This window comes from Chelonoidis abingdonii, chromosome 3, assembly GCF_003597395.2.
Source record: "Chelonoidis abingdonii isolate Lonesome George chromosome 3, CheloAbing_2.0, whole genome shotgun sequence".
NCBI lineage: Eukaryota > Metazoa > Chordata > Testudines > Testudinidae > Chelonoidis > Chelonoidis abingdonii.
Window position 1 is genome coordinate 136,340,587 of NC_133771.1, and position 18,911 is coordinate 136,359,497.

At 40.7% G+C, this 18,911-nt stretch overlaps 1 protein-coding gene across 1 annotated transcript in view; it reads left to right on the forward strand.

Moving 5' to 3' along the window:
* CCSAP (centriole, cilia and spindle associated protein) overlaps nucleotides 1–11,089 on the forward strand; it is a 21,030-nt gene extending 9,941 nt beyond the window's left edge. Inside the window, exons 2-3 of the mRNA XM_032783645.2 lie at nucleotides 1,337–1,605; nucleotides 6,827–11,089. Coding sequence (XP_032639536.1) covers nucleotides 1,337–1,605; nucleotides 6,827–7,000 — 443 coding nt within the window. The 3' untranslated portion in view covers nucleotides 7,001–11,089. The remainder of the gene's footprint in view (nucleotides 1–1,336; nucleotides 1,606–6,826) is intronic.
* The last annotated feature ends 7,822 nt before the right edge of the window (nucleotides 11,090–18,911 follow it).

Here is an 18,911-nt window from a genome sequence, read left to right on the forward strand (position 1 = left end):
TTGGGAGGAGTTCCGAAATCAATTTAAGGAGCCGTTTAACTCGATATTAATGACGACGTCGTGTGAACGGATACAGCGTTAAATCGGTATATCGGCCATTAAACCAATTTAAAGTCGCAGTGTAGACCTGGCCTGAGTGAGGAATGGGGATGTCTGGGAAGGCTGGGAGGAAGTGGAGCACAATAAACAGCTGTGGAGGTGGGAATAGTGATGCAAACACTAGAGCAGAGCTGCCAGTTAGAGTGGCATACGATGGAGAGTAGCTGATGTCAAAAGCAATGTCTTGGGAGCAGTGCACACAGTTGGGCATGCTGGAGGCTGGGGCTCAGTTTGAATGTTAGTGATCTGATGGAGGCAGGGGAGGATGAGCATAGGCTTTCTAACTAAGCTCAGTTAATCTGAAGGCAAGCAATAGTCTACCTTTTTCTTGCAAAGGCAGCATGTGAAATAAAACTTGATTTTTAGGAGCAAGATGGCTTCTCAAAACACTGCAGTCCTGCAGTGCTGGACAGTTGAATTTGGTGGCCATTCTTTCACTTGCATATTAAGTACACTAGTGTAAAACAACTTTGCTGATGTTCTTTTAAGTAAAAGAGAACAAACCTTCAAATACTGTTTAAAAATCTATATATTGTGTTGGCTTTTGGTACTTTGAAAGGAATCTGCAGAGAGCAGTATTAAAGGCTCTGGGCCGAGCACGGCACAGTGTGTTAAGTGGGGACACTTAAACATAAGGCTATTTTGAGGAGCGTGTTTTCCCATGAAAATATCAGCAGGATACAGTTGGCAAAAGTGTGTGTAATCAGGAAGCATGAAAGCTTTCACACAAGGAAGCCTAAATTCAAAGACCCTTTTGTAAGGGTAGGCACTCCTACAGCGTGAGGTCATATTTCACATACTCTACCAGGCACACTGAAGATAAAGACAGAGTTTAAATGCCAAATGTCAACATATTTGTTGGCTATGTGGAAAAAGTTGCAAGATGATGGCCCCTCATGGTACTCAGTCTGTCTATTCTAGCAAGTGCTGCTAGATGGCTTTGGTTACACCCTTATATTGAGTGCACTTGTTTAAGTATTTGATACTCGATGTCCAAAACTACAGAATGAGTAGCATGCTCCATATGCCAGTCTGACACTAATGAGGGGAAGATCATTTGTATAAATGAGACTTAATGGGGGTGTATCTGCAGTCATGCAACTGGGGGCTGTTCCTCTTCTTTATCTTTCAATACAACTTTAGGAAGAAAAATTTTAACTGTCATTCAGGCACATATGTATGCAGTCTTCGTTGCTAAATGTTTTAAAGCTGAACTGATTTCTTATTTTTCCTTTAGAGAAAGAAACAGAGGGAGATGACCAAGAGAGAGTTGCGGAACAGACATTGGTGAAAGAAACTGACAAATCAACCACCCGTACAGGACAACAACCAAGTCGAAGTGCCTTGTCCAGTCGGAATGATCGAAGATCAGCTAAAAGTCCTCAAAGGACAGATGCAGCAAAGGAGCATAAACATCCATTTGCTTTATATGGCTGGGGAGAAAAACGTACAGATACAGGGAGCCAGAAAACTCACAATGTCTGTGCTTCTGCTTCAGTGCATGAAGTAAGCAAACATTCAAATGTAAATATAAAGTTGTGTTTTTACAGTTTAGTCTCTCCCCCCATCTATAGGGAAAAGAAGAATACTGATTATTTATAAATAAAATTCACTATCCTATTAACCCCTCTTAACCTGCATCCAGGACTTTTGGGGCATTAATGTCTTGAAAAGTTTTCCTAGCTTAGTCCTGCTATGCTATTTTGTCACTCTGTATTAGTCAGAAGGAATGACACTTTGGGAGGAGTGGACTAACCTAAATTCTCCAGAGCTCCAGGCCTGAATCTTGCAGGACTCACTTGGCCTTAACTTTTCCAAGTTTAGGAAAATTGAGTTCCATGTAATGTATGTGCTTTCACTTAAACAGTAGTTGTCCTCTGCCCTATGCACACAAAGCTCAGGCTTACACAGCAAAAATCAGCCACTTCCTAAAAATTGTTGGGTGCCCACTTGGACATTCTGCAGGCCTGATTTTCATGTAGTGCAAGTACCTGCCCTCTGAAACTCAGGCTGTTGAGATGACAAACTGGACATCTAAAACATAGGCACCCAAATTAACTGATCACTTTTGGAAAATCTTGCCATAAGTACATCAGAATGGCTATTCTGATAGATGCCTTTCCTTTCATTGGTTTTCACCCTTTGCCCCAGTGTATAAATGCATACACTCTTTTATATAAATTTTCAATTCAAACTCGAAGGTTGAAGTCATACCAGTGGTTTGAGTGCATGGTACCTTTCAAGAATGTTAGAATTTAAAAAAAACTCCAGGAAATTCAGTGAAGGTTGCACTCCTCTTCAAACGAGGAAAGCAACCTACCTTAATTCTACCCTGAAGAAAATCAAATTCACAATCAAGCCTTTATATCAGTGATGACCACAAGAACTAAAACGCCTTGGTCTCAACTGTAGTGGTTTTGCCACTTCGTCATACGCTACATAATTTATAAATTCTTCCTAGTCAAATAGTATAGTGAATGCATATTCCTCCTCTCCCCTCCCCTCTTCATTAAGGGCCTGTTCTTGAGATGCTGAAGATTAGGTCCTGTTATCTATGTAGATGCCAATTATCTGACTGTCATTGGACATCATTATATATCATTATAGAGTTTGGGTGGGGATTTTGGGGTAGGGAGAGCAACTGTTTATGAAGAATCAAGATCTCCTGTCTGAAGACTCCAAATGAACTTTGACCAATACTTTTGGTCCTATCACTAATTTTTCAAGCACACCGATTTACTTCTGTAGCTTCAACTGTAAGAAAACCAGTGACTAAGTTTATAGCTGGTTTTGGTTGGATCTAAGAATACTGCTTTAGTTCTAACACAACTGAGTCTGTCTACATAGCTCCCGAGTGCAGACACAGCCTATGCTGACAAGCTTTTCTACTGGTGTAGGAACACCCCCACCCAAATGATAGCTATGCCAACAAATACTCCTCTGTCAGTACAGCTGTCTATACCAGGGCCCTTGTCTGCCTAGCTGGTCAATCAGGGGTGTGGTTTTTTTCACACTCCTAATACAGATGTGTAGATAGATGTTTTATATGTATACTAAGGCCATGTCCCCTAATTTCTAAACTGCCAGTTGCTTTCAAAAGGTTCCAGACTAAATGACTCCTTGGTGCAGCCTCTGATTAATGCATAGTTCTTTGTCTTATTTCAGCGCTACTAGAAAAAAGTGGATGAAATAAATGTACCCCCAGGGTCTGAACTCCATGAAAGAGAGTCTATCAGAAGTGGGCAGTTAGCAGCAAGCGTCCCAAAGCAGGCAGACAGGTAGACGAGCACAAGCCTAGAAATGACATAAGTGGTTCAGCTATCAATGAATGAGTGAATTTCTTTGAGTCTATCCCTGGGAAGCTGAGTAATGTTATGAAGTTGTAAATGTTGAGCCTGATAGTGTTGGTGGCTAGTAAAATGTTATGTCTGAATAACAACTCATTACTCCAAAATGGTGAAAGTTCTGACTGTTGTAACACAACAATCTTACAGAATGGCTGACCTTGTTTGGGCCTGAGCCCTTCATTCCTTGTTCATCCAAAACTCCTGCTCAAGTCAACAGTTGTTTTTGATGTACAAAGACTAGGTCTTGTCATTGGAATATGTCAAGGCCTGATGTTCCATGACAGTGGACCAAGGGTATGGTTTATGCTGCATAGCAAACCTGGGTCTGTGGGACCCATTCTTTCCAAACTCTCGTGCAAATGTCCACACTGCATTGCTGTGAGACTCACAAGCATGCCAATGCATCCTCACTGCACTACGCAGACCAGAGTTACACCAGAGTCAGACATTGAGGTTTCTGGGGCATATTCCAGGTTTCTCAGCACTCTGGGTAGCTATGGACACTCTAGAGCTTAGTTGATCATGTATTGTGGGAGAACACTTCTGCCCATCCTGTGGAACTTGACTGGAGCCTGCCAATGCGTCCAGGCAAGCTATTTGAGTCTACATGCTCCTAGCATCCAGAGTCCTCAATTGGATCCATCACTGGAGGAAGACCTTCTCCAGCTCACGTTCTCTCCTGTTTTGGGAATTGGGCAGAGCATCTGAGATACTGATGGCTGTTCTGGCAGCAGCAATTATCCTATTGACAATATCTCTTGGCAGGGGGTCACAGCCATGGCAGCTGCAATCTGACTGAAGCTGCTCATGCCTATTGTCATAGTTGCAGGTTCCCCATATGTAGGCTGATCCTTTTGGAGCAGGACCAGAAGCATGGATTGGTGGGATCATATCATGCAGGTCTGGGATGACTAGCATTGGTTCCAGAACTCTTTTTTTTTTTTTAATGAAGAAGCAGATATTTCTGAAGGCTTATGCTCAAACATCTGCACGTGGGTAGTGGTTTGTGCAGCTGCATAATTGCTCTACATATAGGGCCTTTATGTGCAATGTTGTTGCCGGCACAAAGTGCCAGAGGCTAAGCAACAGCGGTTTGTGGCCCGGAGTGCGTAGCGCCAATGAACACACCAGGATGGAGAAGCAAAACACAAGTTTATTTGAGCTCAAATAAGGTGCGAGGGAGAATGCAATCTCAAATCCTGCACACCTAAAACAAGCAGTTTCTTCCTTTTATATCCCAGTTGTTTACTACAAAACTGTTTCTTGCTGACTAGCTGATCTTTCACTCCCCCCTCCTTTTCCATCCAGCTGCAGTATCTTTTCTCACTCAATCTTTTTGTCTTCCCCTCCCTCTCCCCTTTCTGCTGCAGAGACATGTATGCTGTATCTAAGAGTGGCCTTGAAACTTGCTTCAATTTAGCTGCAGTGTATTACAGCAGGGAAAGTGGCTGTTACAATCAGAAAACTAACTGCTGACATTACATTTTACAGCTATTAACACATTAGGTTATACAAAGTGTTAAACATGGAGGAACAATAGTTCATTGAGGCCTGAGCAGGAGGGCTTTATTGACACTTGTGGTCTTCCATTTTCCCAAGTTACCTAGATTTATGCCTAGTGACACCAACCGTGTGACTGCTTCCTCATCCCTCACAGTCATGTTGCCTTTTAGTTAGGTGTAACTATTGGCCACTTAGATCTGCTGGGATATGGTATCACTTTGTTCTTGAATACATGTGTTCCAGAAGCATTATTCCAGCAGGCTTTTTGGGATGCGGGGAAGGCTGTGACCAATGCCACTGAAAATAGGTGCAAACATATATTGCATAGTAGCCTGCATGAGCCCCCCCAATCAACTCTTTGGAAGTCCACACAGTAATCATTCTTAATACAGAAAAAGACTTGCTTGGTTTTTCCCCTCTATAGCATGTTCCTTAGTCTGTCCTGTAGAATGTAGAACCTTATTAGGCTGATCTTGGGCTAAGCATGGATGCTGGCCAAATTATGGAAATGCTGGTTGTGAGTCTGTAGTTAAGGTTGAGTTCTGTCTTCCTCTTACACTGAGATTCTAGCTTTGCTTTATGAAAAATGCAGTATATCCTCTCTGAACCTAGAGCACTTAGATTACACCATGACATTCTTTTAAAATGTACAAGCAAATCAGTTAATTTTAAAACTCAAGCTAACAGTGGGTCCTAAGAAAGCTTTGCTGTAGTCTTTCCTCTTTCCTGAATGATGATAGGAATGGAATAACACTCAACTTTCCATATAGTTAAAGCATCTGGAGATCTTGTGCATAATTACATTTGAAAAAATTAGGCTGTAATTAAGATACATTAATTAATGTATCTAACATGTGATTCTACAGGGTCAGTTCAACAGCTCAGGGGACACTGAAGTGGGGCTGTTCACACTGGCTGCAATTCAAGCCAACCATCAGCCTTGCTCTACGGCTTACTTGCATGCAACCATTCTATTGCCTGCTTCGTATGAGGGAGACTTGACACATCCTCCTTCAAGGTTCTCCAACTGCCTGCTAGCTTGGGTGTCAGTGCTTGAAAGATTCCCTATTGGCTCTGAGCACTGTTGGGATAATTGAGGAAGGAGTGCAGGCCCAGATGTTGGGACCTGGGGGCTGGCTTCCATTTCTTTTACTTACTTTGGTCTCCAAACACTGCCCTTTAAACCAATATGTCAGTTGCAAACTAATTAATTTTGTGTAAATACAGTATGGTTTGAATGTAAGCACTGCTGTGGCGTACTGGTGAATCTGTCCTTAAGTTAAAATAAAAATAAGCTTGTTAATTCATTTTCAAATCAATAGAAACCTTATAATTGCATTCTTTTGGGTTTTGGTGTTCATATATTTTTTATCTTTTAAAAACCAAAAATTCCAAGAGGAAGGAAAAATTACAGTTGAGTACATCTCTAATTTAATTCCATTTTAAGGGTAAGATAAATTAGAGGGATGTTGTAACTTTTAAAATTCACAATTAGGGTTACAATTGACAGATTCAAACATGTTAAGGTATAGAAATGCAAACTCAAGACTCCCAAGCAACTTCAACTCTACCTTGGAGTGAAATCATGAAGGGAGGAAAAACAGTGGGGGCAGAAATACCAAATGTTTGTAAAGTTCAGTTTCACTTAATCTGAGACCACAAACACTAAAATGCCTCTCTTGTGATTAATGGCACCAAGATGTATACTCCAGGGTGTTCTAAAATCTCTTTGGAATTCTATAGTCATAGAATCAAATTGACCTTCATTCCCCCAGTCAAAGGGAACAAAGGTCAATTTTTAAATAACCTTTGTTTTCTTGAATAAAAATTAGCCTTCTCTTTCCACAAAATTGACTGTAATTCTAAATTCTTGATAGATTCATGAATCTGCACTACGAGCAAAGAACAGAAGGCAAGTGGAGAAAAGGAAATTGTCTCAAAAGCGAGTGCGCTCTGCAGATGTGGATCGGACCTGGAGAGTAAAGCCTTCCCCGCCAGATAATCCCTGGATGACTGAGTACATGAGATGCTACTCAGCAAGAGCTCGGTGAATCAAAAGTTGCTTGGACATCTTTTTAAATTAAAAAATATTTATATTAAATCAGGACATTGGTGCGAACTACTTATGCAAGGTTTTTATAGGGGGTTTCCAGCAGTCTGTTATAATCATTTGTATTTTGGCTACCTACCTCATCAGTAGAGCGTAGAGCTGGAGCCATAACATTTGAAGATGTTTTTAAATATAGTTCCTTAAATTTTTAAATATTTCTCCTTTTCTGAAGTCTTTAAGAGGCATTTCAATGGACCTTTTGAGGAGGAGATTTCAAAATACTGAAAGTCTAAACTTTTACAAAATCTTTTTTTAGAATTGGTTCATTTCACAAACTTTCAACTGCCCCCTTTAAAAAAAAAAAAAGTGTGTGTGGGGGGGGGTTAACTCAAATCATGTGATCATGGTGGTGTTGCAAACCTTTCCTAGAGCGTGGTGTTTGCTATTGCATTATTTAAAATACTTGATTCAACACCTTCAAAATATCATGTAGATTACAATATCCAACCTGGAAGCCCGTGGCTCTGGTACACAATCTCTGAGACACAATGAATACTGGCCTAATGAAGATGGCTGTTAAGTGCTGTCTGCTATATATTGGAGACCTTTTTTAAAAAACTTGGTAATATTTCTCTAAACTTTCAATAATTAGTGAATCATACAGATATTCTTCAATTGAGTTTCATTGCTGTTTTAAAATGTCAGTGGAATAGATTAATATGATCCAGTTGTGGCAGTTTATTTTCCAAATGAGAAGTCCACAGGATTAATTTGTGATTACTGTGACTATTACACCAAATGACTGATGTAGACAATCATTATCTGATGGCTGTTGGTCAATAGACAGTTGCTTGCTGTACTGGTCTTGACCTGACAACATCATACTGAGTTAGTAAAAACACCTGTTCTGTGCTTAGTCATTTTGATACCAGCCTCTCAATGAAGACGTGTGTGTGTGTGTGTATATATATATTTCAAAATGTACTTTGACCAGACACCAGCTGATTCATTAGTGAAGTCTTGTTTTTAATGTTTGTAGCTGGAGAGTGGGGAGAGTGTATTTCACTGGTATGCATTCCGTTTGGTTTAGTATGGTTAATAATACTTAAGTTTTTAAATTTGTAGAACAGTTTTGATAAACATTTGCAAATGGAGTTTTCATGGCTATATCTGTCCTGGAGGCATATTCATAACTTTCTGCCAAGGGGAAAGAAAATAAACCCCTTAGTAACTGGAGACTAATGAAATCTTTGGCTGTTTTCTGTACAACGTAGGACTGCCAGTAATTGACGTTGGATCCTCAATTTGTTTCTTTACTCAGTTCTAAATGTAATTTGTTTAGTTTTGTAGTAAACATGAGCTTAAACAGATCCTTGCAGTAGCTGTGCGCTTTTTGAGATCTCTTTGAAGTGTGGTGGTGGTAATGTAATAGTTCTGAGGTTCATTCTTTTACAGGCTGCTTTGGGATCACTGACCTCTTTTGACATAGCTTGATCACACTTCAGACTCTCTTAAACAAAACTTTTAAAATCTATGAGAGATGTTATGCCCCTATTATTGGAAGCATAGTAACCATGTGTTTAATGCATTTGACCAGTCTGCTTCACTTCACTGTAGTGAAATGCAGAAAATAAAGAAACAGCAATAATAAGTAAACTAGAATCCAAAAATCTAAGGTTAGTAGTAATAAAGGAGTTGATGTGACTCAGTCTAGAATAGTCTGGCTGAAACTAGCCAAATTGACTGAGCAAGCATGGCTTTCATACTTAAGTTTCAAGGGATACTATTAGGTTAAATAATTTGAAAGTTGTATGTCACTGAGGCCAGTAATAATTAAAACTGACTTATAAAATACAGAAGGATTTAATATGTCAAAGACATGCCCTCATTTTCTGGCTTTAAAAACTTATAATACAATTCCAAAAAAAAAAATCAAAACATCCAATAGCTTTTATGCAACTTTCTAGTGACTAGTTTTAAAGACTAGGCTTGTAGAGTCTTTAATAGACAGACCATTTGCTTTTCAGAACTAATTTCTGTCTACAGCTGAAAATATTCTGTAAATTTATTTGTGGCTCGTACCAGTGACTAAAATATACTTAATAGATCTCCCTTCCTCCAGATCAATGCCCAGTATTGAGGACATCCTAGTCCATTGCATGTCAACCTTTTTTTTTTTTTTTTACCTTAACTAAGATCTTTCCACTATTTGGGGCCTAGTTTACTTTCCCTCAAGATGCACCTGCTGTAAACATGGTCTAGTTCCAAATGTCCCCTTCTGTTCTCAGGGTTAGTTTGTCTCCCCTAGACAGCAGTACAGAAGCTCCACTAGCTGTATGTTAGCAACTATATTGGATAAACAAAAGTGGTGCCTGTTTCACTGACTTCACCAAAAACTGCTTTTACTCAAAACATTGGGTGCTTCTCTGGCTTTGCTGGAATATTTTGAAGTACCTAATATTAGTCCTTTCTGTTCCATACTTTCAATGCAGATATCAAATCAGCCAAACTATTGCCCTGGTCTTCTAGTATTTAAAGATTCAGTAGGTTGTTTAAATATCTTATATACAGTTTATGCCCTAATTAAGCTACAGCATCAGTTTCTCTGACAACTTTTTTTAAGGGGTTGTTCTGTTTTCACCCTCTGGCTAAGTTAGTTTTGACAGGAACAGCAGTTGACTAACTTGCTAAAAGGCAGTAGTGTCACAAAATCAGGTCATAGTCTGTCAGTTGGAAGGTTCTGCAGTACCAGGCTGTGGCTAAAAACAGCATTGAATTATGTGCATGGACTGACTTTTTTGGTAACTCAGGTAAAGCCTGAGTTGCAAGACAAGTTTTTTCTGAACTTTTTTTTTTAAATTGGGAAAGCTGCTGATCTGTCTGACTCTTCAAGATAACCATTTGAAAATAAACATCAGTCACAATACTTGAGGCCATATTTTTAAAGGGTCCCAATTTTGACCACTTGAAGTTTGCCATCAATTGTGGGTGCAAATTGTAGCATTGACATCTAAGAGCTTCTCTATGCTTGTGGCAGTGTGTAGAGTTTGTGTAGCTTCATGTTGCAGTGACAGGCAGGCTGTATCCACACTCACTGTGATGTGTACCAAGACATGGTAATGAGAGGCTTTGAGGGAGGCAGCAGGGAAAGGCTCTAGCAGCAAGAAGTTGCCAGAGCCTTTCACTGAGCTGGGGAAAGGCTCTGGAACAGGGAGCTGCCTAAAGCCTTTCCCACTGCTGGAGCCCTTCACAGCAGCAGGGAGATAGCAGGATACTACACTAAGAACCATAGAGTAGAGGTGGGAGGCTGGCTTGGGCCTGTAGAGAGACATGTAGGGTACTTTACTTGCCTAAGTTGTACTTTGCTGTCTGCGCTGCTATTCATACCTGTGCTAGCAGTGTCTGCTTTACTTGCCACCGTAAGTGCAGACTTAGATCAGCCATGGCCACAAGTTAGGTTAAGTCCCAAAGACAGTTTCGTAAAGCAGGGGTTTTGCAGCTCAACAGCTTTTAAACTAAACTTGATAATGTGATATTGGAGCAGAGTCTTGATGAAAAGCAAACTCCTATTAAATACCTATAATGGTTTAGCTAGCTACAGCTACTTTGCTTTAGAGATGGATTCGCTGAAGCAGACTGCCTCTTTGACAATGAGTCTAGGTAGATGTTTAAGTTTAAATGTCACAACCTGGTCAGTTTAGAGGAGACAGAATCTTATCTTGCATTGAGTTGATTTTAAAGTAAATCTACCAGCTTAATGAACCCTCATTTTAAAGACAAGGCTTGTTTTATACTTCGGTAAATAGTTCATAGTATATTTTGCTAAGTCTTCACTAAAACTCTGAAAGGTGTCCCTTCATTCACTAGATACTTAACAGCACCCTACATTAAGTGAAACTTGGTAGATTTTGCTAATATAGCACTGCAGTTTGTCAACTTCGAGTTCTGTGAAGACTAGTTTGGTGTACTTCTGTGTACAGTGTTACAACGAAAGCTGTAAAAGAATGCCTTTGTATAATAGAATAGCATGTTTGTGTTCAATCATGCTGTCACATCTTTCTTGCATCATGTAATTATCTAAATTTCAATGTAACAAATATCCGTTTAAGATGCTGAATTTGACTTATGATGTCTTGTATTCCTAGTAACTTGTTTTGATCCACTTTAATTGAGGCAGCAGATGTACACAACCCAATTTTTCATTCTGGGGAAAGTACATCAGTCTTTAAATTTTTTTAATGTAATGCACTGGCACTAAATTCTTTGAGTTGGACATATGGTTATAGTGACCAAAAGTTGTTAATCTGAGGATCTATGTGCAATGAGTTGTTGTTTTCAGTCCATTCCTAGATCACTCAGCAGCAAAGCCATAATGGAGCCTGACTCTCAACTCTACAGTTGGCTCCTCTAAAAACAAGGGTAGAAGCCGGGGAAGCTGCCTGATGCTGTTTTGTTAGCTTTTGTGAGCACTGAATTCACTTTAAGAACTATGGGGAAAATACCATCTAAGTTTGAAGCAATATGTGACTTTTTAAGAATGTTTTTAAACAGTTTTGTTTTTAGAGTTTCTGTATTAGTATTTAACACTGTAGGGTCAACTTGTACATGTGAATAAAATTGAGTGACTTAACTGGTTTAGCCTCTGACTTAAACAGTAGTACAGACATAAGGTGGGGGTATAGCTTTGTGAATGTAACCACCTCTTCACTAACTAAGTACTTATTTGACTTTGCAGGCCTTAAAGTGAAAAAAGCCACTACATGGCTATGTAAAAATTTCAACCCTATCTAGCTATCACCCTGTACTCCCTGAGACACCACATTAGGAATAGGTATTAGTATGGAAAAAAATTGGTGCTTTTCCATCTTCTACTGGCCACTTTCCAGTATTCCTTTGGAGAACTCAGTCTTTTTTCCCTTGCTCTTGTTCCCACAGTAGTTAAAATAGTATAACATGATCCCTAATACCATTTCCTCTTCTGCTTAACAGAGGATAACATTGGCTTCATTGCTCTGTACTGTTAAGTGCAGATGGGGGTCCCTCCGACAAGGGCAAGAAGAAATTCCATCATTCTTTTGCCTAGGTAATTAATTCAACTGGCCCCCATAGCTGTTGATGAAAAGTGGCATTGAGAGCTCCAGAAGTGAAAGGATGCACTAACCTGCCCAGCCTTAATGCAGTGGTGGGCTTACTCAGGCTTGATGCTGCTACCCTCATGCTGAGAAGGGCCACTCCACAAGTAGTCAGTGGTGCTTATCTGTAATAGTTTGTAGCAGAATCAGGGTCACAGATTGTCACTTTCCAAGAAGTTACAGAAGTTTATGCAAGTGTCACAGTAAAGTTCTGGCAACCTGGGGAATTGCAAAATCAAAGGAAAGGCTAGAGGAAATGTTCCAAGAGCTTAGCAAGCAATTTCTTTTCTAGACCTAGCTGGAAACTACATTAGATAGATACTCATTGCTGGCATTTGGTCATCTTATTATCTAATGTTTCCCAAGGTTGTGAGCTACCTGCCTTAACATGTACCACTGTGCATGAGCTCCTGGAAACATCAGCTTCTGGCAGTACAAGCACTATCTCTGAGGCCTCTGTAGGTCTTGCTATAACATACATCAACCCACAGGCTGTCTCAGCGTTCCCTGTAGTGTCCAGCCCCTTAGACACTGAACATTCATGGGAAGACTTCTTGCCCTGAGGATATTCTTACTTCATACTCCTAAAAACTTGCTTTCTTAAGCAAGTGTTGATTCTACTTATGGAAATATTATTAATGACTTGGCCATCTTAGGGTACAAGGGGAGAATAGAGGATTCTACTGCCATTTGCACTAGGGAAGGGGTCCTTCATCTCAGGTGCACCAATGCTACATAAAACAGGGGTGGAATATCTGGTTGCAATGTCTTTGGAGTGAGTCACTTATCCCCCTGCCTCCAGCAAAAGATTTGCTTGTGCTTAACTGGGTAGATCAGCTCCCTACCACCACTACTCTTAGCCTCCCCCAACACTCTTTGGGCTATGCAGCCTTTACTTTATCTTGCAGGTTAACAGATGTACCTTAGTCCCCTTTGACACATCCCTTTCTAGCATTCACTGAATACTGCCAGTAAATACCCAATATCCTGTCCCCAAAGAAACTGTATACACCCAGCCTGTTAGGTAAGTGCTGATCCTGAACTGACTCACACATTTTAGCAAAAAACAATGATCAAGATTTGAGAGGCTGATGGAAACAAGTTACACAGAAAACATGATTCCTGAAGACTACACTTGCGCTATCTACCTAAAGCGGTTTTCTCATCCCAAATGTCCTTCATAACATTTCCAAGCAAGGCTCTTTTGGATTCAATTTTCATGAAGATGAACAGTCATCTTCCCTCACAGGACAAATGGGCATCTTTTTGCCCTTCCCTTAAATTCCTTAAAGTTCATAGTCAGCCCTCAGAGACTGGCCTTCTCTGGTATCTTGATTTTGTATGTAAATAGGGTTTCCATTGTGCTGGCTTACAATTCTTAATTCACAAATGCCCTGAGACAGCTGCCACAACCCATACAGCGACCCTGCCTTGATTTAGAAGACTGAGGCAATATCTGCACTAGCAAGCTTACACCTGTACAGCTACAGCTGTGCTGCTGTAAGACTGCTCATGTAGCCACACTATGTTGACTGGAAAGCTCTCTCCCAGCAACATAAAACCACCTAAACAAACAATGAGTTAAACCAGCTGTGCACTGTAATAGAGGTACAAGAAATAAGATGACTCACTACAGCACACCTATACTCTTCAGAAAACATTCTTTATTCAAGAGTAGATACAAGCATCAAACATAATGGTGTAGTGCAGCAACACGCTCAAGGTAGGAGAGAGGGTTTTATAAAATACTTAAACCATCACAAACTTTAACAATCTTAAAACCTCCATGAACAATGAATTAGACTTCAGATGCCTGATGTTGTGGTAGGAAAGCTTTGCTGAGCCATTTTGCTTTGGTAAGTCAATGAGGGTAAGAACTTCTCCACACATGGAATGCATGCACTATGTATATGGAAAGTAAGGGGACTAGTTAAGTAAACACTACATTTGTCAATCTAGCTTGTTACAGGTATGATTAAAATTTTAGAGCCAAATGTGAACTTAGTTTGGGGATGTTCCTGGCATGAAATTTAACATCTTCAAATCTATCACTGGGGAATAGTAGATAATCTAACCTACACACTGTGGAGAGCTACCCTCTGTCATGATTATATTTTCCCCAAAGCTTGCTACATTAAGTTTTAAAACACCTTGTTACTTTACCTCTAGTACCAACTGGTCATTAAAATGAAATATGCATCACAGTACAAATTGTAACATAAGTCATGCACTTTAACCTTGTTAATGTGCACTGTCTGAATGCACTTTATTTTTAGAAACATTAAGATGTTAAGATCAAGTATATAGACTAAGGCTTACTGTAATAAAGCTATTTATTCTACATGAAGGGAATCTGGAAGCTTAAGATAACTGATTACAGAAAAAAATTGTGCTTAGCTTTTTTTTTTAGTTTCAGAAAATTGACCAAACTATTCAAAAATTACTCACATATAACCAAAAGGTTTCTCTATCAGTTTTGTATGTAAATGGCAGGAGGAAGGAAGAGAGACTGTTTATCACTCCAAATCTAAATCTGCACCAGTTATTTCTCAGACTGTTTGGAAAGAACAAAAAAACATAATCACATTTGTAACACTGAAGATAATGACATTGTAATGGAGAAAAATAAAGAGCTGCAGAGAAGGAAAATGAATGAGGTTTAGCACCCAAGGAGGAGAAAGCCACCTGAGACCACAGTGCAAGTATTACTGGGGTTTGAGAACCTTGGAATTAAGCAAACCTTCCTCTTATCAGCACCCTTAGCTTGGTGGGTAATAAGAAAACTAGATGATTAAAGGCCCTACCCACTTTGGTCACAACAACTGTGACTGGAGAGAGACCACAGCTTGTGCTACAACTCAGAACTGGGAAGGTCAAGCAGCCTTCCCCTTTTCTGACCATCTACCAAAAAGTTGAGCAGGAGATGTAAAGGTGAAAACCGGACAGTCATTTCTCAGCATTCAGTCCTCTTTGGCGCTCTGGAAAGCAGGACACAATTCTGCCAACTTTGAGAAGCTGGTATGAAGGCAACATATTCCACTGGACTACCTCCAGCAGAGTTTGGGATCAAAGGACAGGCAACTGCAGGATCTAAAACTAAAAGCTATCAGCAGGGTCTTCCAAATCTGATGTGCAAACTCCCTCTATTTTGAATCACCAGTCATATTCTCTTATCTGGGAGGAGAAACAGAGGGGCTGTGGTAGAAAGCACTTCCAGCTAATATATACTTGGAAGACAACCAAGAAATTGAGATCAAGGTAGATATTTACATACATAAATATGGTTCTTTGGCGTTATTTTAGGCTTTGAAATGCAGCATTAGGCAATTTCCAAAAAAATATATGCAAATATACTAGGAGAGGAACATTCCTTGGGAGCATTTCTGGTCAGCTAGAAGCCAACAGCACGCTCCAAAACTACACGCCTATATCTAGATAGGATTTTAATCTAAGAATAGTAGGTAATAGTGGGCAGTATAAAAAAATGGTCCTCCACTTAACTATGGGTGGCTATAATGGTCTTTCCTCACAACCTCCGGATCCCTACCAGCGCGCCTGGGAGTTCTGTATGGGTCTGCCGTTAGCTATCTTAGCTGTTCCTAGGTCACTCATTGCCAACTCTTCTGGACAGAGAGCTCAGATGTGTTCCTGGGATCTGGAGCTCCTGCAATGCACTTCACCCAGTAAGGCAGTAGCAGGCAGCCCGAGGGCACCATCCCACATCGGGAGCCGCGCACCATCAGGTTGGCCTTATACATCAACAACTTTTCCACATCCTTTCCTAGTTCCGTCTTTCAAGGCCACTGTACTTCTCTTCAGTCTATCTTCAATATGTCCCTTCTTGTCCTGATGTTGCTGTCACTTGCAGCTGAGCTACAAATCTAATGCAGCATGCACGAGAGCTGTCTTCTGCTCCTTGTCTATTACGCAGGGCCTGACGACGTATCTGTTGACATCTCCAGGATTCAGAGGGCTTGTAGCGATGATATGAAGTTCATTGCGTTTGAGTTTTATGGTCAACATCTGGGTAGCCTAAGGGTTGTGATGAGGGCTTCTATTGCATCTTAACATACCTATCTATCGGTACCTTCTCCAACTTTTGTATGTCCTTCATTGTTGACCTTGGTAATCGGATCCCTCGAGGATTGATGTAGCTAAATTTTCTCCATGTACTTATGCGGCCTCTTATCTAGCTGTCTTAAGTCTCGGCATAGGAGGTAAGATGACAAGTGAGATTTCACGCTTCAGTGTGGGAGACGTCTACATTCCATTTTCGTAATCTTGCCAAGTGTGCCTTCTTGAGTCTGGGATGTAGCATGTGGGTTGGTCTATCTCAAGCAGCTGCGAGAAGCAGCTTCCTCTTTACTATGTAGAAGCGTTGGGTAACTAGCTTTTCTCAGTAAGGTGTGGAATGTAGGTCTTTGTGCCGATTCTCACAGTCCCGCTCATGACGTTTCAAATATATCCCTTCTCATTAGGTCTATACTGTTGTAGTAGCAATTCCCACTCAATTCCAGGTTTTCTCTGTTCGTCATTGATAGTTGGAATGGTGTTCCATGCAGCCCACTTATGTAGGATTGTACCGAGAGGTTTCCTCAACATACTGCCGCGGGAGTACACTTGGAGGTTAATTACACTCCGGGCGACGTCCGAGCCGCCAATGACCCTCCTAGGTCGTGTCACTCTCATATTTGAGGTAGGCAGCTGAAGCTTAAGGGGGTCTTGTTTGCCCAAGGAGGCCCGCTACTGGAAGGCTTGGGAACCATTTCTAATTTACACACCGAGGAATTTGAAACCCCGGTCTCCAGGTCAAACTTTTCGATGGATCAGCAAAGGGACGGTCTCCCGTATCAAAGGGCGGCGCTCTTTAAACACAATCTGGATAAACGACAATCGCAGTCAGCAAAAAGAGCGGACATAAACTAAAGATATATATATTATATATATATATTATATAGTATAAGTATATATAAAATAAAAAAAAAAAAAAAAATATCTCCTGAGGCACACTTCGTAGCGGGTCGCGCTAAAGCTTAATTGGCGATAGACTGGGATAAGCTCAGTGGTACCCTGCATCGCACCACGCATATCTTTATTTAGAAGGATATGGTCATTAAAAGTTGCTGTGGCGTGATGGTATGTTAGGTTGGATATTAAGAAAAACTTTTGCATCTAGTCTAGTGATCGACATAGCTACTTGGAATGGTTACCTAGGGAGGTGGTGGGAAAAATCTTTCCTTAGAGGTTAAGGTCAGGCTTGACAAAGCCCTGGCTGAGATGATTTAGTTGGGAATTGGTCCTGCTTTGAGCAGGGGGTTGGACTAGATGACCTCCTGAGGTTTCTTCCAACTCTGATATTCTATGATCAGTGCATGTTTGCATATTTTCATGTACCATACATGTTTTTAAAAATGTTTTGGTAGAAAATAGTTTCTGCTGAAAAGTTGCTGCAGTTTTGCCCACCAGACAGCAATGTGGTGCTAGAGCACAGCAGCTGCTCCTGGCAAGCCCCAGCCAAGACAGGGAAGAGAAGGAGGAAGAGCCTACCTTCTTCACAGTGCCTGTTGGACCAGATCAGGAGATGGACTGCTGGGGTGGGGGGGGTCAGATAGGGGCTCATAAGGACTAGTGGGGGAAGGACAGACTAAGGCAGGGGCTGAATGGGAGAAGGCACAGGGACATGGGGGAGGAGGGTGCAGAGCTGCGGGGGAAGGGGAATGCAGCATGGGGGCACAGAGACACATGGGGAGGGGGCAGATGTGCCTGACTGAATGGTAAAAGGAATCTCTCAGGCACTGCGTGGAGACACTCCCTAACAATCTGCCTCCATGCCCCACCCTGGTTCTATACTTTTCCTACCCATACCCAGAAAACCCTTTAACTTCACATCCAGGCTCCTTCCCAGCAGTTTACTTTCCTCTCCATAAGCACCTCCATTACCCTTGACTCCCCCCAAGCCTTTGCACTGCTTCTGAGGGGGGTGGGTGGGAAATATAGTTCAGTATTGTCATTTAAATGAATTACTCAGAGTTTGGGTTAATATGCCTAGTAAAGAATCTATTTGTCAAAAAGCATTTCCTGAACCTTTTTTGTAGTCTATATTGTTACAGACACACTTGCTCATAGGTATTTTGAAATAAATTACTAAAATAATTGAAGCTGGTGTGATTAGTATATTATTTTGACAATATGTAGAATTTTGCAGAATTTATAAATATTGCATGCAGAATTCCCCGCAGGAGTAATACGAGTCTTTTCTACATGTCATTTAAGTCTAATGCTGCATGCCAACTCTTGATTGAGAGGGATATCCTACAAAGCTACTTGGATTAATGGCCTGCAAGACTTCAAAAGAGACAGACTTTTCCTGTATAAAGCATGGTCAAGTGATTCTATTTAATCCTTGTGCTTTTACATTCAGTTTACATTTTTCCAAAAGGGTGTGGGTCTGTATCTAAACTGAACCAAGCCTCACCATGGACTATTTTTAAATGCAGGATTAGAATTCCATTGAGGGGCTCTAGAATCTACCTTAAGCACTCTGTGTGCTTTTGTGCTGCCAATACCCTCTGGAATTATAGCCCTATAATTTAGTGTTGTTTTAATATTTAAATTCCATTTGTGTTCTTTATCAAGTGAGGATTCAGGTATCCATCAATAATGCAGTTTTTGCCCATGAAATTGTAACAGATGGCTAAGAAATAATTTTCTATGTTACTAGGTTTCTTAGGCCAAAAGCCGTTCAGTTACACCAGTATAACTTAAGCTCAATGGAGTTAT